The sequence below is a fragment of the Spermophilus citellus genome (genome assembly GCF_964194105.1).
Source record: "Spermophilus citellus genome assembly, chromosome: 7".
NCBI classification, from domain to species: domain Eukaryota; kingdom Metazoa; phylum Chordata; class Mammalia; order Rodentia; family Sciuridae; genus Spermophilus; species Spermophilus citellus.
Window position 1 is genome coordinate 27975501 of NC_138188.1, and position 27917 is coordinate 28003417.

At 45.9% G+C, this 27917-nt stretch overlaps 1 protein-coding gene across 4 annotated transcripts in view; it reads right to left on the bottom strand.

Annotated features, from left to right (window-relative positions):
- Nucleotides 1-27917, bottom strand: part of POC1A (POC1 centriolar protein A) — a 73776-nt gene that overhangs the window by 21249 nt on the left and 24610 nt on the right. For all 4 annotated transcript variants that reach the window (XM_081302259.1, XM_081302261.1, XM_081302258.1 and 1 more), the window contains 2 exons: nucleotides 24352-24420; nucleotides 20658-20756 (listed from right to left, as the gene is read on the bottom strand). In XM_081302259.1, the coding sequence (XP_081158385.1) occupies nucleotides 20658-20756; nucleotides 24352-24420 (168 nt within the window). The remainder of the gene's footprint in view (nucleotides 1-20657; nucleotides 20757-24351; nucleotides 24421-27917) is intronic.

The window sequence follows — 27917 nt, forward strand, 5'->3', positions numbered from 1 at the left end:
CAAGCACTCTGCCACTGAGCCACAACCCCAGCCCAACCCAGCTCTAGTTCTGAAGGCTGTGATTCCTCTGTGGAATTGTTCCCTGTGGATTGACATGCTCAGTGATGGCTCGACTCTTGGCCAGCCCCAAAGCCTCAGTGACACATAAATTTAGCCACAGCTGGGACTTGGGCTTTAAACCACTGCCTCACTAATGGGCAAAGGGCATTCTAAACATTACCATGTCACCCCTCAGATTTGATAGTCCTTCAGCTCTCTGCCACCCTTGGGAAAAAAATCCAAGGCCCCTGGCAAGGTACTTGAAGCCAGTCCACCTCCTTCGAAAGCTCCTCTCCTGCCTCTGCCCCCTCACTTCCAGCTCAAGCAGCCTGACCTCTGCTCCCTTCCCCTCCCCATTTCTCACTCCTAACCAGGAGCTCCTCTGTGCTCCTGTATACCTGGGCCTATCGCATCCTGCCCTGTTCCTTCAGTTACCCGCTGCCAGGGCCAGGACACATGAATGGCTGAGTTAACACTAGCCTGTCCACAGGGCCCACGACTTGCCCATAGAGCTTTGCCCTTTAACGCCTCCTGTTGCACACCTCCTTCCTTTTCTTGCTAACCCAGAACTCACTAGACTCAGAGTCGAAAGCAAACCAACTACCTGTGTATCACAAAACCAAGGCTACTCCATACAGCAGCCCTGCCTCTCAGTGCCACAGCGGTGAAGTACACTGGCAACAACTGGGGCTCCCCTAGGATGCCTGTGTACCTGATTCTGACCAACGCAAGGCCACCATTAGAAGCTAGCTGCTTCTCCTGTCTCTCATCTCTTGAACTTACCTACAGCAGCCCACCACTGGGAACATGCTCTGCCCTGGACATGCTCACCTGGTCAGGCATCAGAGTCCTTAAAAGGAATCAGCCCAGGAGAAGATTCCCAACTGACGAGGAATGTGAGGGCAGTTGAGCGCAGCCCCTACCTGCATATTTTCCTTTACTAGGAAAGAGTTCTAATCTCATAAACCACAAACTCTCAAGGGCACATTGATTTGAACCTGGAAAAATGTAAGCCCTGGTGGCTAAACAATGCCTGTGAGACATAAGCCGGAGGGACGTTCTCAAGAACAGAAGAAGCACAGTGTCCACTGCCCTCACATCTGCTATGTACTATGGCCGCTTTTGAAGCCCTGAGCCATCAGGGCAAGGGCTCTCCCAGTCCTCCAGGAATCGATGCTTTTCAGATCTCCTTGCCCACCCAGAAGCCCATTCCAAATGAAAACATTTCAGAAGCCAAACGGCCTTGCCAGGACAGCCTTCTGCCCACTGCAGTGGCCCCAAGGCCCAGGCAGTCTGTCAGAGACTCAGCAAGAGCACAGTGGTGAAGAATAGTGAGTCAGACTAGGTCTTGGCTGAAATCCAAGCTCTGTCACTGACCAGTAAGAGGCAGTGGGCAAGAGGCTGACTTCTCTTGGCCTCCACTTCCTCATCTGTAATATGGGGGTGAAAACTGGGCCAGCCCTTCAAAGGGCTGGGTCATAAGAGGTGCTCATCTAAAGTCACCAGCAGGCCTTGGGAAAAGTTCACAGTGCTGTGCCAACTTCTTGCAGCCAAACTCACTTTTCCTGTGGACACTAAGTCCTTGTGACTTCTCTGGGAAAGGTCACCGGAGAGAGGGTGTAGCCCTTCTGTCCCAACAGCCCGCATCCTCATGAAGGGAGCCAGACTGGTGCTGCCTGCTGCCCGAGGAAGAGGGAATGGAAATTCTGAGTGTTTCTGCAGAGTAGCTCTGAAGCTGCCAGTGCTGATGGCCGCTGGAAACACTGGATGACGGTGGAGTGGGGTGAGCACCACTGACTTTACCAACAGAAGCCTTCTTCTAAGCCAAAGCTGAGGAGGGTCCAAGGGAGCATTAAGGACTGCAGCTACAGTGCCTGGAGCTGGCCTTCAGAAGAGAGACATGTTCCCATCCATTCCGTGCTTTCACAGCTACCTCCATTTTACAAAAAAGGAAACAGACTGATAGAGGAAGTGACTGTCCTCAACCTGAAGTCTGCCTTGAGCCATTTCCCTTCCTCTTTGTCCATTCTCATCAGATGACATCAGACCACTTAAATGCCACTACAAGCCCAGCAACTGCTTTTGTTTACTTGCCGTCTACTACATGGCCTCATTTAATATCACCCCATTTAATGCATCACCTCACTGAATCCTTATGATGGCCTCTGGAATAGGGATATTAACCTCATTTTTTAGATAGGGAAAATCAGGCTCAGAGGAGTTAAGTAACTTGCTCTAAGTAACCCAGCAAATGAGAGTAGGGATCTAAATTCAAACTACAGACACTTCCTAGACACCAGACAGCCTCTGGAAAGTGACACTGGCTGTAGCTGGGCTTCCATGTGCACATCTTCTCTCTTGCATCTCAAGGAGGCCACCAGGTCCTAGGTCTAAGAGTCTGGCATCATTCCCCCACCCTGCCTCCCCTGGCATGCCTGCCCAGCAAAAGCTGAATATAGAGGAGGCTCTCCATGAACACCTAACACCTCTAAGAGCCAGACCCACCACGGTGTTGAAATTCCTGTGTGGTGAAGTCTCCCCAACGCCTACACTGCAGCAAAGGACCTGCAGCCCTGCCCCACAGCGATGCAGCCACTCACCTGCACTCCAGCATTCTGAAGCTATGGCATTTCCTGAAGAGCTTGGCAAATAAGTGAGAAAGCAGTGATAAGAAACTGACATGAAAGTAGGAAAAGACATTCATATCAGGGACATAAGTAATGACAATGGCAGAGTAACCAGAGCAGCATTAAGGGCGAAAAGAAATCACAGTAGCCTTTTGTCTATTTGACATCAAGGTGGCTTTGCCTGATGGTTCTAGGTGAAGGCCAAGGGTGGGCTAGGGTAAGAGAAGAACCTCTGGGAGCCTCAGACACAGGAGTTTGCACCCACTCACAGGTTCCTCCCCACAGACCACTGGGCATTTGTGAGAAAGACTTGGTGGGAGCAGGGTAGTGAACAGGAGAAAACCAGCCAAGTGCAGGCCTGTAGAAGGGACCACAGAAAGGGCATTAAGCCCTGCCAAGGCCATACCTGTGTGTCCAGCCCTTCTCAGTTTTTTTTTATCTGAAAAAGTCTGGAAAGGGAATCTGATTTCTTTTTTTGTTTTTGCCGAGTATAGAATATTGGACTAGCATCTTCCAATATGTCAAAGATGTTACTCCAATAATCTTTGGTTTGTATAGTTTCATGTAAGAATTCTGAAATTCTTACTTTTGATTCACTGGGTGAGCTCATCTTGAGACTCTTAATTATACCTGTAAACGTTCACAAGTTCTGAACTTCTCTCTCTCTCTCTCTTTTTTTTTTTTTTTTTTTTTGCAGAGATGGGGGAACTATTAGTCAATAGTCAACCCATGATAAAATGCTTAGGTATATATGCTAAAAACCACAAAACACTGATCAGAAAAATCAAAGATAACTTATATCATGAAGATATATATAGCATGCTTGTGTATTCTTTTTTGGGTGGTGGTGGTGGTGATGCTGGGGATTGAACCCATGGCCCTGTGCATGCTAGGCAAGCACTCTATCAACTGAGCTACATCCCAACCCCATTGTGTATTCTTTAATAACAGCTCAATGCTGTCATGATGTCGATTCTCCCTCAAAGTAATAGGCATCAAGAAATTTATATGGAAAGGCAAAGGAACCAAAAAAGTCAAAACAATTTTGAAAGAAACAAAAACAAAGACAAAATTAGAGGAGACACACTACCTGATATCAAGACTTGGTTTAAAGCTACAGTAGTCAAGAGTGGGATTATAGGCGTGTGCCACTACCCTGGTTGGTCAAATAATTTTTAATAAAGGTACACAAACAATTTAGTAGAGAAAAAGTACTTTCAACAACTGTTGGAATAACTGGATATCCACATGCAAAAACAAAGAAGTTTCAGTACATACCTTGTATCATATACAAAAATTAACTCAAAATGGATAATAGGTATAAGTGTGAAATGTAAGACCATAACACGTATTTTCTTCTAAAACACATTAGAAAAATATTTGTGACCTTGGGTTAGGCAAAGATTTCTCAGACATATGTACATGCAAAGCATAATTCCATAAAATAAAAAATTAATAAACTTCACCAAATTTAAAACTTTTGCTCTTTTTAAGACACTGTTAAGAAAATAAAAAGCCACAAATTAAAAAATTAAAAAGAAAAGACAAACCAAAGAGAGAAAATATCTGTAAGTCACATAACTAGTATAGGACTTGCATGCAGAATATACAAAAAATTTTCAAAACTCAAGAGAAAATAAACAACCCAATTAAAAATATACATTTAAATGATTTAAATAGACATTTCACCTAATACAATAAAAAGAAAATCATGTGAGAAGATATTCTACATTATTAGTTCGTAGTGAAATGCAAGATGAAACCACAGTGAGATATTACTAGATGGCTATTAGAATGGTCTGAAGTTAAAATGACTGCCCATACTGAGTGCTGCTAGAAACGATGGCAAAATTGGAACTCTCACATACTGCTCACGCAAATATGAGATGGCACAAATTAACTCGCCAGACACCTGTGGGTCTATTGTTTGTTCTATTGATCCATGGTGTTTATCTTTCACCAATTCCACAGTTTTGATTACTCCAGCTTTAAACCAAGTCTTGGTATCAAGGAAGTACGTTTCCTCTAATTTTGTTTTTATTTATTTCAACTTTGAAAAAGTTTGGCAGTTATTTTAAAGATTAGAATATACCTATTATACATTCCATTCCTAGAGATTTCCCATAAAAAATAGAAGCATATGTCCATAAAGAATATGTATATGAAGGTTCAGAGCAGCTTTGTTTTTTTTTAAAATATATATGTATTTTTTTTTAGTTGTAGTTGGACACAATACCTTTATTTATTTATTTATTTATTTATTTTATGTGGTGCTGAGGATCGAACCCAGGGGCCCTTGCATATGCAAAGGGAATGCTCTACCGCTGAGCCACAACCCCAGCCTGGAGCAGCTTTATTTGTGATAGCCCAAAATAGAAAATAACCTAATATTCATCAATAGATAGAGAAAAAAAAATTGTGGCACATCCATTCAATGGAGAACTACTAAACAATAAACAGGAAAGAAATACTGATACATTTAACATGAGTCATTCACAATACAGCCAAAAGAAACCAGACAAAAATGAATATATTACTACATAATTCTATTTACAATAAATTCTAAAAAATACAAACTAATTTATAGTGACAGAAAACAAAGTAAGGGTTGCTTGGGAGTGGACTATGTACAAAGAGGAGCAAGACAACTGTTTGGGATGATGGAAATATTCTACATCTTGATTGTAGTGGTTGTTATGTGATTATCTTTTTGTCAAAACTCATAGAACTGTTCATGTTTTCAATGATGAATGTAACTATTTGTAAATTATAAAGCTTTCCAAAACCAAAACAACAACAACAACAACAACAAACTAGAGATGTAGTTGCAATTGCAATGCCTCTAGGAGCCCAACTAGCCATCTCATGACACTTGATGCTACTCATCATTGACTATATCAAGGTGAGAATCACTGTTTCTCCAGGCTGAAGAGCCTTGTGGGGCCAAATGCAGAAAGACAGAGACTCTCATTTCAGTGCAGGTCTATTCCCAAAGTCATAATCTCTCTGGGAAACCATAAGAAAGCAGCAGACATCCCTAGGTAAGGCTTCCAAAGCAGTGGCTACCCAGTCATCAGCCACTTAGGGATCTATGCATAGCTGGACATGGGAGCAAGATCTTGGGAACAAGATCTGCATAGCTGGCTAGCAGCCAGGAGTAGCTAGAGTCCACCCAATCTGTTGTACGGTGACCTGACAGAACACCCCCCTCTGCTGGGTAGAATAAATAATGATTAACATTTGTTCAAGGTGGAAATTTTTTGTTGTTGTTGTTGTAGATTTGGCTACTTTCATCATTGATCTACTTTAATAAGAGCAGATCTCAGAGAATCTACTTTTCTTTTAATCTGTAATCTTGGACCTTGAAATATTCCCTGACTGCTCCTGAAACTGAAATTCCGTAATGGACATAAGTGTTCAGGAACTGATTCATGGCCAGAGAGGGAGAGAAAAGTGACCTGGGGTCAAGAGCTGGGCTCTCTCACTACTACTCTTCTTGAACAAACCCAGGCAGACAGCCCATCTGGCCACTACCCACTTCAAACATCAAAGCATGTCACTTTGTTTCCAAAGCAGGGCTGAGTGCAAAACTGGAAGGAAAAGACACATGTGTGCATAAAAACACACAAAACCAGGATCAAATCTCTTCAGTTTAATCTTTCACTAGACTGCTTACTGTGGGGTCTACTAAGTCAGCACAAAGCACCACAGGCACAGGTGTTTCTTAGCCCTGACCTCAGGTCCTTGCTGTGACTATATGAAAAGTTAACAGGCATCCATGTCTGCCTGCTTCCATATTTGCTAAACGTGGCCCTGGGGAGGGAAGTAGGCAAAGGACAGAGCTCACTTGGGCTTGGCCTCATGTCCAACTTCTCAAGAGGAAAAGGCAGGGATGTTTTCTCAAATCTAAGTTCAAAAGAAACCTGTACTGTATTCACGGCACATATTTGCAGACTAGATACACTACAGTCTTATTTGCCCTACAATTTAAGGTTCTAGTCTGGAATTCAACTAGAGAGGAAAATTTCGGTTCTAAACATAGCCCTGAACCAAAGAAGGATTCTGGTTTCATAAAATCACCTAATTGTTTAGCAGTCTGGCCAATGTTCTCCCAAGCCAGCCAGAGCATGACCATAGGATTTGGTTACGGCTGCTGGCTTTTATATAGAGGCTTGAACTCACAGAGCACCTTTCTGTGTTCCCCATGACAGACTCAGAGGAGGGCAGGGTACTGGATTATCTATGAAAGCTCAGGGACCCACAAAAAAGGACCTGAGGCCAGCACAGCAGCCTCCAAACTGAGACAGATGTTCCACAACCACAGATAAGTCTCAGGACCATCCCTTGTCCCAAAGCCGTCAGCAATGGGAAACTGACAGGGCATCCTTAAAATGGAAAATGAGGAATTCACCATTTTAACTAACACTGGATCCAGTGCCTCCAGGGCCACAGGTCCACAAGCAGCAAGCATGGTGCACTTTGTCATCTCAGTCCCCTTAGGCAGGAACCACAGATGCCTCTGTGGTTCTATTATACCTGTGTTGCTCACAGGTCTCTGGGCATATGGGAGAATGCTAAAGGGACAAACCACTCTCTCCTCACCCTGGCCCACAGCAAAGCCCAGAACTCTGCCCCAGGGCTGGGACAGTCACTCCTGGGCTCAACCCCCACCAAACTGCAAGGATTCCAAGAACTTCCCCACACACGGGAGTTGGGAGTTGCGGGTGGGGGTGAGGGGGTGGGGATAGTCTTCACAAGAATGAAAGGAATGCCCTGGCAGGCAGGAAACAGAAAGTTACTCAGTGTCCACATATGCCCCTGGGAGAAAAAAGTAGAGCTGGGAGGTCTGCCTTACTGAAATGTCACATCCAGGTGAGGGAAACCACAGAAAGGAGCAAGATGAAATGGAGAGGGAAGGCCAGGAGAGACTGTGAGAGAGAAAGCAGCCATGCTCATGGAACCAGGACACTCCTTGGCACACAGGTCTCTGGACTTCTTCCCTGGAGGGGTTCAGGGGATAGAAGAACACCATCCAGCCTTTAGGGATAAAGCTTCCCAGGTCACCATAACTGTCACAGCCAGAAACACACACGGGTTGCAGCAAAAGTGAGTAAGAGATTTTGAGAATACAGAAGTAGGGCGGGACAGTGAGGCCTAGGACCCCCCCTAGCCCCAAGAAGCATTAGGAAGAGACAGGACCATGGAGGGGGGTTACCCATTCTCTTACCTAGTCTTCCTTAGACTTCTGGAGCAAATGTACCTCTGGAGCATCCTCAGAAATGATACCCTGTGGGCCCCATGCTGGTGACCAACCCCTGGGTAAGAGTACTCCCTTGGAAAATAACTACCTGGGCTCCGTTTAGGGCAGCTCTTGTTTGGTTCAGTTCAGTTCTGTGAATATTCCTATTCCTGAAGGCCCACTACAGCTTTCAGCTATCGATGACTATCTCAGGGTTACCTACCCTCTACCTGGAGACAGAAATGCCCACTATCTCAACACAAATATCTGAACCAATGTGCCCAGGGAGGGGAGAAGATGAAAGATTCTGATAAAGCCCAAATGTTGACTGTAGCTCCCTACTCCCTTTCTTTAAACTGCTTTGAACTAATTTTAGAGTTGGAGAAAAGTTGCAAAAAATAGTACAGAGAATTTCCATATCTCTCTTCCCCAGTGTTAACATCTTACATAACAATAGAACAATGATCAGACCACAAAATTAACACTGGGAAATACCATTAACCTAACTAAGGACCCCCTTTGAGCTTCACCAGTTTTCCCACTAATGTCCGTGGATCCTGATGTGCCAGAATCCTATTTAGGACTTCACATCTCATTTTATTATATATGTGGCCTACTGTACTCTGTCAGTTCCTTAGTCCTCCTTTGTCTTTCATGACTTTGATACTTTTGAAGAATATTGATCAGTTATTTTGTCAAATGTCAATGACAATTTGGGCCTGTCTAAGGTGTCATGTTTCAAGATTTTTGACACCACAAAAACATGCACATCACAGAGTTCATGCAAACAGGACTTAATACTGGTGATGTTAACCTTAATCAATAAGGACACTGCCCGCTCTGCCAGTTTTCTCCAATGGAAGGTTACTATCTTTCCCTGTGTAGTTAATTTTGGGGAACTGCAGATTTTAAAAAGGGAACGCATTGCTGTCTTCACAAATTTCGTATGTCAGCCCAGTTTGCTGATGGCTGCAGCTGCCCCACAGATGGGAGGCATGTAATGAAGATGAGCGGCAGAGCGACGTCTCGGGAAGACGCTGAAGCTCTTGGTGACAAAGAGGAACAGTAGCAGTTTATTTATAGATCCACTTGAAGACAGCTCATTGTAACTACTGGAGTTGAATTTTTAAAACCTTGGGAACAAAGGCTGGCTATTTTAAACTCTCCTTGCACTGAGTTCAATGGAGAGTGTTAGAGCCACTGACCATACCCCGGGCATACTCCCAAGCTTGGTAATTCATATTTTGTGCATCATCACAGGACAAGGCCAAGGCAGACCCAGGACTGTCTCTGACCAACCCACAGAGGCAGCTGGCCTTGGATTGGCCAGAACCTTTTGACAGTGGCCCCATGCTTCTCAGGGAGGAGTCAAAGGAAGAGGCTATATCCCACAGGGTCTCACAGCCTCTCCTTTCCAGGAAAAAGTAGCAGACAGCTGCTGTGAACCAGGGTTACATCATCTCTCTCCCTCCCTCCTCTGCAGGCTTCAAAGAGGGCCAGCGCCCCCCAGTGGATGCCTGCCCCAAAATGGCTAGCAGCAGCTGGCCCACCTGCTGCGACCTATCTCTAGGAAGGAATAAGCAGTTTTTGGCATAGAACTCTGAGGACAGGGAGATTGAGGTGAGCTCAAAAGTTCTTCCTGTCCCCCCAACTAAAGATGCTGGTCAAAGACTCTTAATTTGTCCACACACCATGGGCAGGAAGACAGGGAGATGATAAGAATCCTCTACTTGGGTATTCTGATTCCCATACCCTTATTTGAACAAAAAGCACAAAACAACATTCTTGACACAATACATAAAAATGTGCATATGTACTAGGATTTCATGTGAAGGAATTGTTAATTTTGTTGGGTGTGATAAGAGCATTACAGTTATATAACCAAGAAAAATCCTTATTTAGGGTAAAATGATAAGTCTCAAATTTAAAAAATACTTTTAACTCTTCTAAAAATGTGGGGAAGAGAGAGATGAAATAAGATTGGCAAAATGCTGAAGGAATACATGAGGGTTGTTATGTTATCCTCTCCACTTTTTTGCTAGCTTGAAATTTTCCATAATACAAAGGTGTTTTGTTTAATAAAAAAATGTTTCCTAGTGACTGGAACAAGCTATAGAGCTAAGGCCAGGCCAGGGAGACCCCAACAGGAAGCTAAGCCACAGGATCACTACCTCTCGGGTATCCTGGGATTTGCAAGCATGAAAGGCAGATGACTTTGTCTAAGTCCACGGAATATTCCCACCAGCCTCTGGCATTGCCACAGAGCCCCTGATGGCACTGACAGTATTAGGTGAACTCTAGCAATGTCTGGACCTTCAAAGAAACTAATTGTAAGATAATCTCCATGGAAACCATCTATTCTGATTTTTTCCATGGTAACCAATAAGAACATAAACATGAACATTATTCAACACCCTTACACCACATGGGCAACTCTGCTATCCAATCTGGAAAATATAAACCACAAAGGTTTTTTTTGTTTTTGTTTTTTTTTCTCTCACTTAAAGTGAAAAGAAGTTCTGAATTTCTAGTCCATGCAGATCTACATGTAGACATGTAGATCCTACCACTCTTTGTGGCCTGGTCACACTGCCCATATCACCCCACACCATCTGCCACCAAACTGACAAATGAGGTCAGAAAGTGGCTTCCTTCATTTAGTCTGGGATCATCAAAAATACTAAAAGGAAAGAGTCACAGCCTGCCTCTAGCCTTGCACATTCAACCCACACTGCCCACAGACCTCAAGCATGTGTCCTCTTAACTGATTTCCTGAGCATTCTACGTACCAGGCACGTGCTGGGACCATGGGGAGCATAAGGTCCCAGAACTCCAGGAAGACTAGTAAGGCCTGCAAGTAACTGACAGCGGGAGAGGGGGCTGCTCCAGGAAGAAGACTGCTCTGGGAAAGCAGAGCAGGAACAATTTACAACCTGCTGGCCTCCCAGGGAAAGCTGCATGGATGAGGTGCCATCTGGAGAAGGACTGAAGAGATGAGTGCAATTCTGTTGGGATGGGGGCAGTGGCTCAAAGAAATACACTCAGACTCCAGCGACAGGGGTTATTGCTACACAGGGCTTATTTCTTCCACTTTCAAGTTTCTGGGTTTGACAATAAAATAAAATGGAACCAAAATTAAAGAAAAAAGAAAGATCCTCAAATGTCTGAAGCCTCAGTTCCTGTCTACCTTCTCTGCTCTGTATATCACAGTTGGCACAAGATTCTTCTTATGGTCTCTTTGGCTCTCATGTGGTGAGGTGACTTGTCAGCGTGGTCTGATGGGGCTGTAGATGGTTTGTCATCACCATCAGCAAAATGGCAATGTCACAGTAGTGGCCCCAGTGGCTGAAATGACAGGTGCTCCAGGGCCATGTGTGCCTTATAATAAAGCATCACAATGTTAAGGCTGCAGTGTCTTCTGTCCTGTGATTCAGACTCATTTCCCCACACACAATGTGAAATTGCCAACAACCCTGAACCCCGGCTTTGACTGCCAGGGAGAAAGGAAGACCCCAGAATGTTCTGGGACTCTTGAAAGAAATAATGGAGCTCTCAGAGGGGATGTGGGCCAGGTTTATGCACCAGGTACATCCTGATACATGCAGAGCTGAACCAAGAGCCTCTATGCTACATCTAAATTTTGGATGGGGCTGGGGTTGTGGCTCAGCGGTAGAGCACTCACCTAGCACATGGCAAGGCCCTGGGTTCAATCTTCAGCACCACATAAAAATAAATAAATTACAAATTTTGGAGTCAGGATCTTCCATCTTCATAGCATGGTGACTGTTTTAATATTCCATGCCTACTTGCTGTTGCTTTATGTCATAAAAGAGAACCTCCCTTCTTGGCATCAGGCTACTCTCCTCTGAAGGGGGGACCTATTTGCTTGTGGAATAGATGGGAATTTTTTAGTTTTATAGGAAATTACTATCAGCCCCTCAAAGGGAGCAACTTGGAGAAGGAAATTCTGGCTTCCATCCCATCTTTGTCACTTCTACTGTCATTGCTGTTACAGGGCTTGTCCCTTTTCTTGCTACCTAGAGATACTTCCCCCAAAAGCTCAGCAAATAAGACCTTCATCTAGGGGTTTCAATGTTGCATCACAAACACTCAGGCCACCTCCGGCTCAGATGTCAGATATTCACACCCCTCAGCTTCCCTAAAGCCAGCAGGCATTCTACAGGATAGAAGCTGGCCAAGGCACCCACATGTACAGGTGAGAGGTGGGAAGCAAGTACACCAAGAAAGCAAAAAGAGACACTGAAGACAATGCAGAAGGCAGGGGGGCAGAGAATGTGAGTTCAAGAACAAGTGACTGGATTAATGGCAGCATAAATAACAGGAAGGTCAAGAGCTGGGACAGGAAGCCAGGCCTGGCAAAGGCCCACAGCAAGTCTCATCTTCCTTCTTACTGATCTCTTCTGCTGGTATTTATTTATTTATTTATTTATTTATTTATTTATTTTTTTTTTAAAGAGAGAGTGAGAGAGGAGAGAGAGAGAGAGAGAATTTTTAATATTTATTTTTTAGTTCTCGGCAGACACAACATCTTTGTTGGTATGTGGTGCTGAGGATCGAACCCGGGCCACACGCATGCCAGGCGAGCGCGCTACTGCTTGAGCCACATCCCCAGCCCCTTCTGCTGGTATTTAAAGGTGCTCACAGGGACAACACTGGGATTCATCCATCAAACCTTCTACCTTCCTTCCTTCCTAGCACTCTACCTCAGAGCTACATCACCCTCTGGGATTTCTTTTAACAATACTGAGATTAGAACCAAGGCCACATCCCTTTTCCTCTACACCCCTTTTCCATTAGAGTGAATTGAGGGGAATAATTGATTCTCAATTGCCTCTCCCAAGTCATAGCCCCAACTAGTAATAGAAACTTCCAAGATGAAAAGTTTTCTTCTTCCCTCCATCTGCCTGCCCAGGATACCATAGTCACAATCAACTACACTTTACCAGCTATGTTTTAACAAGCCCTCATGATGATTCTGATGCACAATGAGGTCCAGGAACCACTGTGAGAGGCTTACAAAGACAAATGCCAAATGTTAAAGGGCCTGTCTCTCTACCAACACAGCCTGGGAAATTCAGCTAACATCTCCTGATGGACTTCCTGCAAAGTCATGCTCATAATTGTCAAATGCTACCCTTCCTTGCAGGAAACAGAATAATTATTTAACATGTACCTGGCAATAAAGTCACCTGTGGTCTCTGGAAGGAAAAGGAGTTAGAATTTTGTCCTGGGCCTAGGAGGTTCCTCTGACAGGAGCACTGGAATCCTTGGTGCTCCTGGATATTGCACAGCTGTGACACCCACCAGCCACTGTCCAAGGAGGCTCTGTTTCAAGTAGGAAACTTTCTAAAAAATGGCGGTTGAGTAACAAATATTCAATCTTCTGTATTTTTAGTATCCTCTCTACTCACTGAAACTAAGGACCCCAGAGAACTCTCCATGACTTCCATCAGGTAAAGGTGTGAAATGAGACATCTTAACCTGAGGGCCCCATCACCTAAAGTCAGCAAAGGCTCCAATGCCTACCCCTCTGCAGTATGATCAATTAGAGTGAGCCCGTGAAATGGAAAATGCCCAGAGGGTGTGATACAGGCTGTCGGGGAGAAATCAGGTGCAGAGAATCAAGACAACCTGTCTGAGGTTACATTGGGCTGGTCTAACCTCTGCTCAGACCAACATACCAGAAGTAGCATACTACACAAATAGTGCAGCTTTTAATGTCAACCAAGTTCTTAAGGTGGTTTTCAGGACCACAAGTTTCCAGTCTCTTCCACATTCCTGGTGAGGCTGCCTGAGAATCCTTTCCAGAGCAGCCATCCTTGTAAGATTCTTATTCTCTTCCCAGGAAGGTACCTGACATTGCCTGCACTGTGCCCAGCCCAAGGACATCCCACATAATGTGGATATGCCCCACATAACAGACATCACAGGGTCTACAGGGGGAATGATAAGTATGGGCACCAGAGTGTCACACTTGACCAAGAGTGGTGAGAATGTAGACACCAAGGGCTCCTGAGGCAGCAACGCAGGAGTCTCCTGGTAAGCTTGCACACTCATACAACACTCACTCTGAGGAAGGCTTGGGGATGTGACCAAGGGCTGAGGATACTGTGTTCCTTTTGCTCACTGAGAAATAGAGAGGCTCCTTCTTGCTCTTTTTCAGTCAAAGGTCTCTTAGTTTTGCTGCACCTGAATTCAGGGGCCTGGGCTTGATTGGAACCCAGGTCACTCACCAGCAGGAGACTCTGAGCCCACACATTCTTCCTCTGCATGGCTCAGGGGGCAGGAATGAATATTCCCTCAGGAGCCACACAAGAGATGTGCCACCTTGATAAGTCCCAGGAATCATGAAAACAAAGGCCCTGTTATCACCAACTCAGCCCAGATACCTGGACCCTGCAAGGCCCCACAATAGCCAAAGCAGGTTGAATGGCACCCCTCAGGAAAGGGTCTGCTTTCTCCTATTCTTACCACACTCTCAATCACACAGATGAGGGATACTATGGACAAAGCCAGCTATGAGGTGTGATGAGCCTCATTAAGAGGCATATCTTGGCCCTCAGAGATATCCTGTACTCAGAAGCTGAGGCAGCTCTATGTGTTAGGGGTTTAGGTCCCGTGAAGCCAACTGGTTTCCAAGTTGTATAACTAATAGCCTAGGTATCTTCTGACTCACTGAGAGCAGGCAGAAAGCCAAGAGTTCCCTTTAAAAAATTAGGAGCCAGAATTGGGGTCAAGAGAGAAGGAAGAGGTTACTTTCTAAGACACAAAAATATGAGGTTCACTCATGCTCCAAACACCCACAGCACCCCTCCTGCTAAGCATACCCTTGAATCCACACTTTTCTCTACTACTGAAAATAAATGCCAACCCAGAAATTTGTGTTCTCAAAAAGAGACTTAAGTCTTTCATGTTGCCAGAAGAGAAAGCAAATCTGCCATAGTCTGAATATCCGTGTCACCCACAAAATTAATATGTTGAAATCCTAATCCCCAAGGCGATGTTATTAAGAGGTGAGCCTTTGGAAGGTAATTAGATTATAAGGAAAAAAGCCCTCCTAACAGAGATGAGTACCCTTATAAAAAAAGACCTGAGATCTATCTAGCCTTTTCTGCCATGTGAGGACACATAGAGAAGGAGCCATCTCTGCAACAGAAAACAGGTCCTTACCAGACACCAAATCTCTTAGTGCCTTCCTTGGACCTCCCAGCCTCCAGAAGGGAGAGAAATTTCTGTTATTTATAAGCTACCTAGTCTATGACATTTTGTTATAGCAGTCTGAACAGACTAAGACAAACTCCATGAGGCAGGTGGAAGTGAGTCCCTTCTCTCCCTGCTTACTAACCTTTGATTCCTCAGGCGAGGTGCAAGGTGTCCAGGGTGAGAACCCAGGTCTTTTTTTCTTTTTTTCCCCTCCTGATACCGGGGACTGAACCCAGGGGCACTTTACTTTACCACTGAACTACATCCTCAACCCTTTTTAAATTCTAAGACAGGATCTTACTAAGTTGCTTAGGGCCTTGCTAAACTGCTGAGACTTGAGAACTTGCAATCCTCCTGCCAGCCTCCGAGTCACTGGAATTATAGGTATGATCCAAGAACCCAGGTCTTAAAGGACCACCACAGGCACCCAAGACTCCCAGATCCTCAGCATAGGGAAAGCTCTAATGCCGACAATCTCTGAGCTAGGGACTGGGGCTCTAGGTCCAATAAGTCAAACCCACCCCCCCAAAAGAAACATGGGAGCTAAGATGTGGGTATGGAAGGTGACTGGGGTTTTGCTCTTAAAACCGGAGGTAAAAGGAAAAGGAAATACGGCATTCTCAGAGAGATGGCCTCAGGTTCAGGTCAGATATTCTTGGCGGAGCCACCCTTCTTTCAAGGGACCATTCTAACACTGAGGCTCCAGGGTTCCAAGGCATCTTGCCCCAAGGAGTCAGGAAAGAGGAGGCAGTGGGGAAGAAAACAGGTCTGTTTCCACTCAGAGTATTGCTGTCTTGTTTGGGAGCACAGAGGATTTGGTTCTGTCATTAGAAAACCCAACTAATGCCTGCAAGGTCTAAAAACCTACCTGACTGTCACAAGGGTGACCTGCAAAGGGGAGTCAGCATGGAAAATGACTGCCGTCAGCACCGCCTCACCCCTGCCCACTGTCCCATACTTTAGCAGGTTTTGAACACACAATCACCCTGGCTGGCTCTCACTGGGACAGAAGAGGCAAGAGAAACATTTTAAAAATAGCTACAGCCTGGTGAGCACTTGCTGTGTGCTAGGCACAGTGCCAAGTGCTGCTTGGCATACCACCCACAAAATCTCATGAAGGAGGGAGGGCCCAGCATCTCCCCATATGATAGAACACGAAACGGAGCCTCAGGGAGATCCAACCATTCACCCTAGGTCACAGCCCAAACGAGGCAAGGGCAGGATTCAATCACAGGTAGGTGGGAAGCCAGAACCCAAGCTCTCAACCACAGGTGGGATCTTGAGAGGTGAGCAGAGAAAAGCCCTCTGCCCCAGAGCTCAAGGTTAATGTCTAAACAGGAGAGCAGCCAACCGGGAGAACTCAGGAAGTGGTTTTGTTTTGTTTTGAATTTCATTGAATTACCTAGAACTCTGTGTTCTTCCCCTCCCACCCCACCCCACCCCACCCAACACCACCTTCCTTCCCAATTGCATAATGAGTCTCAGATATTTCAAGGGGAGGCAAAAATAAGAGTTAGTCCAAATAAATGCATCTTTGCTATTTAAAAGTGGTTTAAAAGTGCTTCTGTGGCTGGGGCAAAAAACCTGTGCCACGGAGGCTGAGGTTTAGGGGTGTGGCAGATGCTGAAGTCAGGGTCAGACAAGACACAGGGTCCTTCTCCCTCAGAGACTTGCCTCAAGTACAGACAGCAGGAGGGTGGATAAGCACAGAGAGAAGGTCAGGGTTAGGGCAGAGAACTGGGCTAAGAATTGACCCATGAAAATATCAGCACAAGCACTGGCAGCAGACAGCCCCCTAGGGTCCCTGCCCCTTCCCCAGACCCACATACCACAGTAAGGCACTCATCTACCACAGGTGGCCCTTCCAACCTTCCTGTAGCCTTATAGCATGTCACAGGGCATAACAAGGAGCTTCCTGCCCACTCAGCCCACAGCATGGCCTAGAATCCTTCATCTGAAACCTTCCAAGCAGAGAAAGTTCCCCAGCCACAGCCTTGAAATCTCTCCTCATGCACAACTCAGCCAAGAATAGAAGGAAAATGGAACCCATTATTTTCATTCTGAATGGCTGGGAAATGGCTTTTGCTTTTCAACATGAAATGTGCCTAAAAATAAGCTGTGAATTTCAACCAGAGGTTGAAAATAGCTCTGCAGTGAACAGAGCTCTGTTCAGAGTGGGCTCAAGGACAGCCTTCATTCCAGGATCTGAGAGCTGAAACACACCAGTCAGGGTCGTGGGCAGGGGGTTTTCCAGGGTGCAAGAAGTGTCAGAGACTCACAGGGCTTAGTCAGCTCTACTGGTGTACAAGGCAGAGGAGGCAGGAGGGGGTCTGCCTCTCTGGCAATGGTCAGGAATTCAACAACCCACAGCTGGTACCACAGACTTCCTTAGAACCCCCAAATCCCCAGGAGCACCTCAGTGCCAGGGCCCACTGTCTATAGAGCTGAAGCTGGCTAAGGGTCATCAGACTCCTGAGCTCCTAACTGGATGCAGAGCTCAGGGACCTGAGAAGTCAAGTCATGCTCATCAGCCACCAAACCTCTCATCAGATACCATCTCTGAGCCAGGGAAGCCTTGAGGTAGGAAGGGAGAGAACATGCTCCAATTTTAAGCGTACAACATTCCTATAAAATGGGCTTCTGTTAGAAATACAGGCTAAGAAATCTTGGCCACAGCTGCTGGCAGGAGCCCAGATTCAGCCCAATTAAGCAGAGTCCTCAACAGGACTGCAGGAATGCCCTTCCTCATTCCCCCCTGCGGAGTACTCCTCTCTCCTCTCCTTGCTCTTCTCATCCCCCCCACCCACTGGCACCCCAAGACAATCCCACCTTATCACCCCTTTCACTGCTAGGTCAGCTTCCATTCTGGGCTCACTTCTGAGGCACGAAGTATTGCAGTGAGTGATATTCAGTTGGGGACATCTGACAATTTTTGGTCATCATGAATGTTGGAGTGGGATGCTACTGGTATCTAGTGGGTAAAGGCCAAGGATGCTATTTAACATCCTAAGTGGCCAGCCTCCACAGCAAAGAATTATCTGGCCCCAAATATGAACAGTGCTGAAGTGGAACAATCCTGGGTTATTGGAAGAATGGAAAGGGGACAGAACTGGGGGGGGGGCAGGGGACTACTGGACTCATAGTCCATGGGGTATGGTAGTGCTCCTGGGATTCCCTGAGGGGCTGAGATAGCCTGGCCAGCCAGGGAATCTCAGTGACAGGCAAGGCTTCAGCAAAAAGGGCAGGAACACACTCCTCAGCTTCCCTTCCTATCTTGGGAAAAACCTAACCACTGAACAGCATTATAAAAAAAAAAACACTAGCTCACCTCAGTTTGGGAGGGTGAAAAACTTCTGGAGATGAATGTGATGGTTGCACAATGATGTGAATATACTTAATGAAATTGAGGTGTACACTTAAAGTTGTTAATATGGTCAATTTTATGTTATATATATATGTTCGTACATACGCATGTGTATAAAATCACAACAAAACAAACACCCAAGCTCTGGTCTTCCTTGTTAGAGAAGCCTCATGTGGTATGTTTGACCAGGGCTTATGAACAGAGAAAAGCCCACCCATTTGTTCAGAATCTCAAAGGTGGCTAATGATAAGCAAGCAAAGAGCCCTGATCTCAACCAAGAATGATCATAGGATTAAGGATCACTTCAGGGGATAGCAAAAGCTCATCTTCATCATCCATGGGGTCCTCAGAGCCTGCTTGTGGGGGTGTTTAGGACTGAAGAAATGGAGACTTGGGAAGAGTGGGTACTTTGCTGGGGTCACAAAGCTGGAGTTCAAACCGAGTTCTCTGACTCCAGATCCCATATCCTGTCCCCTATTTATCTCCCCCGTGGAGGTATGCCCAGTGGGTAGAGTTGTAAAAACAGCTCACATGTGCACCTGAAGGTAGTCTGGGAACAATCAGTTGCCTTGAGCCCTGCTGAGCTATTCACCCACCCATGCCTCATCCTGTCATGCTGGCTTCTCCCAACCCACATGACTTTGCCCCAGATTCTCAGGCTCTGAGGCTTTGGGAAGCAAATGTGTCCATACTCCATTTGTAAGCTAGGATTGAAGAACAAGATAGCTCATCCCACATATTTTCCTAATAACAATACGAAAAATACGGGATCTCCCTAGTTGGTGGATATTAACCACTCCCAAGAGGCACATAGCAGTGCCCTCCTAGAATGAGGAAAACCTGTCAGGCAGTTCTCCACTACCTGCAGTTTCTAGCTTGGTTAACCTTGTTCAGAGGAGCTAGCATGACTAAGCCCAAGGTGTCTCACCTGTGAACTGGAGCAGTAACTTTACCCACTCATTCTGATGAGATAAGAAGTGAATAGGGCAGCACATGCAAGAGGCCTTGGCTGTACCTGGCTCATTAAGTGCCCAGTGAACAAGGAATCACAGGAGAGGCACCAGAGGACCCCAACCCTGCAAATGCAAACAACTTTCCAAATGGAAAATAAACTGGCAGCAAGCAGAAGCTCATGCAACTCAGTCATCCCCAACAAACCCAAAAAGCTGAGGACTAAACACTTATTAGGAAACACCAAGGAAGAACAAACCTCCCAGCTCCAGTGACCAGCCTGGAGGGCAATCCTTGAAAGAAAACTGTAAAACTGACAAGGCCTACTCCTAGTGGCAGCCCTAGCACACAGAATAGGAGGGAGTGGGGGTGTCAAGGGTTGGGGAGGGGATCCAACTGCTGGAATTGCAAAGCCCTAGGATAGACTCAGGAGGCTTCCTGGTTCTATTCTAGACCCTAGGCCCTGACTTTCTGGGGACTTTGGGTGAGCCACTTCCTGCCGTTTGGGCCAGTTTCTGCCTGTGGCAGTAGGCCACTCTGTCTCTAAGGTCCAGTGGGGTCCAGCCTGTGGCCATAGGAGCTTAAAACCATTGGGATTCTGCAATCACAGCTTTAACATTTCAGTCAAAGATGAATATGACCTTATTTAATGAGACTATATCGGCTTTCATTTCCCCCCAGATATGTGTCAAAAAATACTAGCTATTTTAATCTAGGTACACTGAATGTCCTTTTATCAACAAAGATACTAAAAATGGTTCATGGAACTTCCTCTCCATGGTTTTTAAAAAGAAGGAAGTGAGACCAAAAGAACTGGGGGCCTTTCCCATTTTGTCCCAGCTGTGGTGGCTTTGGGCCCTGAACCCTCTAGGAACCTCACAACTGGGTCCTGTGGCCCAGGGCTTGGCATGGGACAGAGCCTTTGTTTCCTTGGGCCTCAATCCAGCAGAAGCAGGTGCCATGGAAACACTCCCCCACCAAATGGGCCAGGAGCCGGGGCACCTGCAGCTGTTCTCCCCTTTTATATTTCACAAGTTCACTCCAGACTGCAATCAAAGCAACACAAGTGCCAGAGTATTATTTTGTAGATGACCGGATCTTACTAGGGCCCCTTTCCCATGGTCAACCTAAGCACCCAGTCCCCACCATCTCTGAGCCAATGCTGACCCTACCCAGAGTCACAAGGCTCAGCTTTGCCTGCCAACCTACTTACCAGATTCCCAGTGGAGGCAGCCAAGGTGGCTGGGGGCCGCTGTACTTTTATGACTTCTCCATAATCAACATTATCAAAGTTACTCTTCCAAACCATCACCTGCCAAGACCAATAGGCACAGAGAATGAGAAGAAAAAAAAAATCACCTTTCCTGCCTCCTTCATTGAAAAAAATGGGCACAGAGGCCATCTCTAAAGTTCTGACCCATGGTGGTTCCCACCAGACACCCCAATTTAATTCTGGGACTTGCTCCATCTTCCTGAGGAGTAGGCTTTTGGAACAGGCCTCAAGAGAACCTGGATGTGACACCAATATGGATGTGCCACTGTGCAGGACTACCAGGCCTTGGCACTGGCTGGGTCTTTCTGCCTAAGGAGGTCACAGAGGTCTCAGCATCAGAGTCAGTAGACATTTAATCCATTTGTCCCTTTTCCTTGTTCATCATACATTTTCCCACTAAAATGAAAGCTCCTACTGGTGGCAGCTTGGCCTGTTACACTGTGGGAAGTGATGAACATGTGGATTCCAGGCCCGACCACTGGGGTGAAGGTCCTGGGTCCACCCCTTATTGTGAGGCCCTAGGTAAGGGAATCAGTCAGTGCCTCAGCTGATGCCTCATGGTACCCAGAGAGTGACACCCATTATTCTAAGACAAAGTTTGGCCACAAAATAAGTACCCTACTCTGAGTATCTATCTTCCTATAAACAAGATCACGTTGAGCCTCCTTCAATAAAGGTGAGGGAGCTGCTCTGCTGGGGAGCAAGAGCGCTCCCTGCTGGAGGCTTTTGGCCTTATGTAGTTAGATGTTTCTGGGGTCACTTCCAGGAAGGCTGGCTTGGACTTCACAAGAGGAATTGTGGAGCATGGTCAGCAATCAACAGAGGCCACAGAAAAACTACCATCTGCACACAAGATGAGTGCTCGACATACCCTGGATACCATCCCTGTTGAGACAGCTATGAGCCTGTTTCTCCTGGAGGCTCCTTACTACTCCTAAGGAGCTCCACTTGTTACTGCTCCCAGAGAGACAGGCACCTGTGGTCTTTCACTCACATTTTACAGATAGAATACTGACATAGATATGCTCTTGTGTATGGGGTTCTTGTATAATTGTGCATAATTAACTGCTGAATAAATTACTGGGAGCACAGTGGCTAGTACGCGTGCAAAGAAATAATGCCAGATTCAACTCCAAAAAAGCTCATAAAGCAGATTTTAAAAGGCAGCCAAGGAGCTGATGGCTGTGACTGCCTGAGGATGGGATAGAGCAGGTGGAAGGCTTACTTTCCACCAGGCACCCTCTTATGCTATGTGAATTCATTTTACCATGAGAGTCTACTGTACCAGTTCCTGTGTTTTCTAAGCAATGAGCCAGGCATCCATGCTCAGGGAAGCCTCAGGCTCCTCTTTGCTTTCTTCCTCTCGTGGCTGCTACTGTAGGGCTAGGGCAGGGTGAACACCTATTATCTATTATCTAAGCTGTGACCAAAGAGACCCCAGTTACCCTCTGCCTTACTGGCAAACCCCCAACCAAAATCAGTACATTTGGCTGGGGCTGGGGCTCAGGCAGGACTGACAGGACATGTCCTGGATAAGCAGCCAAAGCTGTGAGGCCCAGCACCCGTGGCATGAATGTTCTTGGCAATCTACCAGGTCAATGGTGGTTCACAGTAGCCATCCTTTCCTCGCTACCTCAAGAGAATGCAGTTTTCTGGACAAGAGGCACTGCGCAGGCACTCTGGTGAGAGTCTGCGAGGGGTGGACTCCTCAGTGCTCCTGGCCTCCCAGTGTCAGGCTCACTGGTGTATAGCAGTCTGGATAGGAGGCACCAAGGCTGACAGGCGAAAGCCCCTGTGCAAAGGATGATGAGGTGAGATAGGACTTCCTCACAATGTGCTTTCTCTGTAGCCACGGATATTGAAATATTGATATTGCAAAGGGCAGCAGATGCTGGAGGAGAGGTTCCTAGGGCAGGGCACAGTTCTGAAATCAGGCAGAACCAGTGCCTGTCCCACCTCTTTCATCTGCTGGGACAGTTTCTTCATCTAAAGAATAGGGAGATCAGAGTATACAAAGAACTCAAAAAATTAGACAATAAGATAACAAATAACCCAATCAACAAATGGGCCAAGGACCTGAACAGACACTTCTCAGAGGAGGACATACAATCAATCAACAAGTACATGAAAAAATGCTCACCATCTCTAGCAGTCAGAGAAATGCAAATCAAAACCACCCTAAGATACCATCTCACTCCAGTAAGATTGGCAGCCACTATGAAGTCAAACAACAACAAGTGCTGGCGAGGATGTGGAGAAAAGGGTACACTTGTACATTGCTGGTGGGACTGCAAATTGGTGCGGCCAATTTGGAAAGCAGTTTGGAGATTCCTGGGAAAGCTGGGAATGGAACCACCATTTGACCCTGCTATTGCCCTTCTCGGACTATTCCCTGAAGACCTTAAAAGAGCATGCTACAGGAATACTGCCACATCGATGTTCATAGCAGCACAATTCACAATTGCTAGACTGTGGAACCAACCCAGATGCCCTTCAATAGATGAATGGATTAAAAAAATGTGGCATCTATACACAATGGAGTACTATGCAGCAATAAAAAATGACAAAATCATAGAATTTGCAGGGAAATGGATGGCACTAGAGCAGATTATGCTTAGTGAAGCTAGCCAATCCCTAAAAAACAAATACCAAATGTCTTCTTTGATATAACGAGAGCAACTATGAACAGAGCAGGGAGGAAGAGTAGGAAGAAAAGATTAACATTAAACAGAGACATGAGATGGGAGGGAAAGGGAGAGAAAAGGGAAATTGCATGGAAATGAAGGGAGACCCTCATTGCTATACAAAATTACATATAAGAGGTTGTGAGGGGAATGGGAAAATAAACAAGGAGAGAAATGAATTACAGTAGATGGGGTAGAGAGAGAAGATGGGAGGGGAGGGGAGGGGGGATAGTAGGGGATAGGAAAGGTAGCAGAATACAACAATTACTAATAGGGCATTTTGTAAAATTGTGGATGTGTAACCGACGTGATTCTGCAATCTACATTTGGGGTAAAATTGGGGGTTCATAACCCACTTCAATCTAATGTATGAAATATGATATGTCAAGAGCTTTGTAATGTTGTGAACAACCAATAAAAAAAAGAATTCAAAAAAAAAAAAAAAAGAATAGGGAGATGAGGGACTGGGGTTGTGGCTCAGTGGTAGAGCACTTGCCTAGCATGCAAGAGGCACTGGGTTCAATTCTTAGCACCACATTAAAAAATAAATAAAAGTATTGTGTCCATCTACAACTAAAAATATATATATATAAAAAAAAAAATAGGGAGATGAGAGGATGTGCCCCATAGGGCTATTGTGAGAATTAAATGAGGTCTGAAGCTCCTGACACACTGACTGTGTTGCCAAGTCCACGGTGAGGACACAATGATTCTTATCTATTTATCATCAGAAAATGAACTAAAAAACTTCAACTTTTTTATGGCAACAATAGCTCAGACTCCTACTAACCCATGCTAACTTGAGCAGCAAGGGCTTTGAATCTCAGTGTCCCACCCTAAGTCTACCAGGATCTTAGAAGAAGGTTGCTGAAAGCCACCCTGGCCCATCCTCCACGTGGCCTCCAAGCCCCGGTTGGAGGCTCAGACTCTTCAGGTCATTCTTAACTTACCTGTTCATCAGAGCCTCCAGAAGCAAAATACTCCCCTGTTCTTGAAAAGGCAACAGTGGTGGCAGGTCCCTATCAAAACAAATGATAAAGAATAAAGATCACAGTAGAGTCTAAACATACAGGAAGAAAACTAGCAGTTCTTGAATGAAAGCATCAGCAGGACAAAGGACCGAGAGTCCGTTCAGCCCCCAGTTCTCCTCATCCTTTGACTGGGGAGACTGTGTGTGGTCAATGCAAGGGCCACTAATGAGACCTCTGTTTCTGAGCACTTCAACAGGACAAAGGCCAGGCCGTGAGATCACAGGTGGGCAGAGATGAGTAAACAGGGCAGTTTACACTTGCAGTCCTGCCAAGCTAGCATTGTGGTCCTTGCTACCCCAACAAGAAGCTGGAGGTCTGAGAGATGCACTGACTTACCCTAGGCTACAGAACTGGGCCAGAACTCACCCCTCTGACCCAGGCCAGTCTCCTCCCCAACACTAGCCTGCTACTGACCAGAGAGGTGGAGGCCCCAAAGAGGAGCCAATTAGTCAAGTAAATAGTGCACAGTTGGGGACCCAGTTGGCAGGAAGGAGCCTGGGATGGGGATCACTGAAGGTGCCTAGGCAGTGGACTAATGTGACATGCCCATGTAATACGTATGCCTTGGGTGAAAAGACGCCTGCTCTGGCTTCCCACATGCTGAAGGTCAGCACGACCATCTGAAGAGGAATGCCAGCATGTGCCAGGTAGCACTCTGAGGGTCATCAGACAGGTCCAGGCTTGCAAGAAGGGCATGATCTCCTAGTAGAGCAAGAAAGTTCTTTCCCATATGCCTGAAATTCATTCCAGAAAGATGAGCCAACAAGAATCTGTTTGGCCACATAACCACAACTGCAACCATCTCTTCTTCCCAACTGAACTTTTATTATGACTAGTACCTGGCATTTCTCAAGTAAAACCAGATAAAAGAGGTTTTCTCTTAGATGAGGGCAGCACAGCCACTGACACAAACCTCAATTCCTCTAGACCACCGCTGGGAGTGACAAGAGCCCCAGCTGCCACTAAGGGGCACTCCAGCAGTGAAGCCTCAGCTGTAGACAAGAGGAACACTTGAAAGAACCTTTCACTCAATGCCAGAAAGGACCAGACGTGGCTTAGGCTGGAAAGGCACCCCTAGGCCATGGAGGAAGTCAGTTTCTGCTTCTCTAGGAGAGTGCCAACCTAGCTCAGGCACATGGGAAGCATGCCTACACATGTTTCTGGAATCCACCTATAGCTCTTCCTCTCAGAGGTGACAAAGAAAAGTGCAACACCAGCTAACACTGGCTCAGAGCACTTCACTGGTATCAGCCCACTTAATCCTCAGAGGACACTTTGTGCATTTATCCTTCCAAGCAGGGCAATGGGGACAGGGGAACAGTGGATAAGGCCTGAGGACACAAAGGCAAAGCTTACACCTGTCAGCTACCTGCCTTCTCCACACAGCCCAGAGCACACTCCTAGAAGACCCAGGAATCCTCAGTTGCCATTAGCCAGGTTAAAGTGGATCCACTTTTACCAATGGTGAACAATGTCCACTAATATCAATGAGCATGAAATACCAGGTGCAAGACATCATGGGCCATGTGACTCCATTTATGTAATGCTGGCTGCAGTGCTGAGCCTGAGTGTGTGGGGGTGGGCCATGCATCACTTGGGTACACTTTCAAGTGGACCATCAGCAAGGGGCTAATAGGGCTGCTTATGAGAGGTGGTGCAAATTCAGGTTACTTATTGGAAACATTTGCCATTTTCATACTTTAAATTTTTTAATGAGTGTTCAGCATTGCTACAAAATAAAAACAACAAAAATGATTTTCATTTTGAGTAAAAACAAAGAGGAAACAAAGAAAAAGGAATAAAACAGTACATGGGATTTCAAAAAAAGATGGGCAGTTGGCTGCCCAGAGTTTGCTGAGTAATGGCAGGTTTCCAAGAAGGAAGAGCAACTAAGGAACTGAAGACTTGTGGGTCACTTTCCTCTCCTGTTATCATTCAACCACCAGATGCCAAGCTGAGAACAAGATGTCAGAAACAGAACACAGCAACAGCAATAGACCCAATAGAGATTGTGCCCAGCAGCAGGACAGCCATCGGTCCACAGCTCAGTAGGGAGACTGGAACCAGAGGGCAGGCACTGGGAGTGCTCCCAGGTAAAACGTGCAGGTGCTTTCCCATGAGACGAAGTCTCGAAATCTCAGAGACAGAGTCAGGGATGGGTGTGCCCTCTGGAGCCCACAGTCCTCCCCAGCAGTGTCCATTTATTTACCAAGAGGACCACAAGGTTCCTGCACTAGGCTCCTCCACATCCCCTAAAGACCAGATTCCCACGGAGGCTCCTGCTTATCTGTCCAAAGCCCACGCAAATAGCCCCAGGCACTCAAAGGTCCAAATGGATGACAGTAGTCCCATCAGATTATATCACCTAGTGATGTTGTAGTTCTATTAGTTTGTATTAAGTACATGGTAGGATGCCCAATGACAAAATCACCTAACGATGCATTTCTTGAACTTTGCCCCTGTTGTTAAGCACCACATGACTATATAGACAGGACTCTCCAACACTGATGCCCTTTGGGGCTTGGTCTTCAAGGGGCAGGAGAGCCTAGCCCCTGCCAATCTTGCCAGGCCTTTCCTTTCCCTAACCAATGCTCCAGCTCACCTGACTGACCACTTGCTATTCCTCAAGTGCTGCGCTAGAAAAGATCTTCCCTTTCTGAGTGCTCTTCTTTTCATAGCCTCCTGCACTGAGCTCTTTATTCAGTGAATTTCACTTTTTTTTGATGCTGGGGATTGAACCCAGGGCCTTGTGCATATGAGGCATACAGTCTACCAACTGAGCTATATCCCCAGCCCTTCATTCATTGAATTTTACTCTTTCTTCATCTTAAATAAATTCACTCAGGCTACAAATTTGCCTCTGATGACCATCTTAGATAAATCTCAGAAGTTTCTAGTATGCGATGTTTTCACTGTCATTCCCTTGCAAATGTTTAGTTTCCATCGTGAGTTCCTTTTTAGGCCACTAGTTATTTGCAAGTGCAGTTTCTAAACTAAGGGGGATTGGGATATGTCTGCTTATCAGTGCCAGAGATCAGATAAGATATGATTTTTAAGACTGTTCTGTCTTCATGGTATCCTATTTTTTTATTTTTTTAGTGATATTGTTTTGGGGTACCAGGGATTGAAATCAGGGGCACTCAACCGCTGAGGCACACACCCAGCCCTATTTTGTATTTTATTTAGAGATTGTGCCCAGCAGCAGGACAGCCCAGCGGTCCACAGCTCAGTAGGGGGATTGGAACTCATTGAGTTGCTTAGGACCTCGATAAATAGCTAAGGCTGGCTTTAAACTCATAATCCTCCTATCTTAGTCTCCCAAGCTGCTAGAATTATAGGCGTATACCACGTACCAGACGATACTGGGGATTGAGCCTAGCAGTTCTTTGTGGCTGAGTTACATTCCCAGCTTTTTACTTTTTGAGACAGGATCTCATTAAGTTGCCTGGGCTGGTCTTGAACTTGTGATCCTCCTGCCTCAGCCT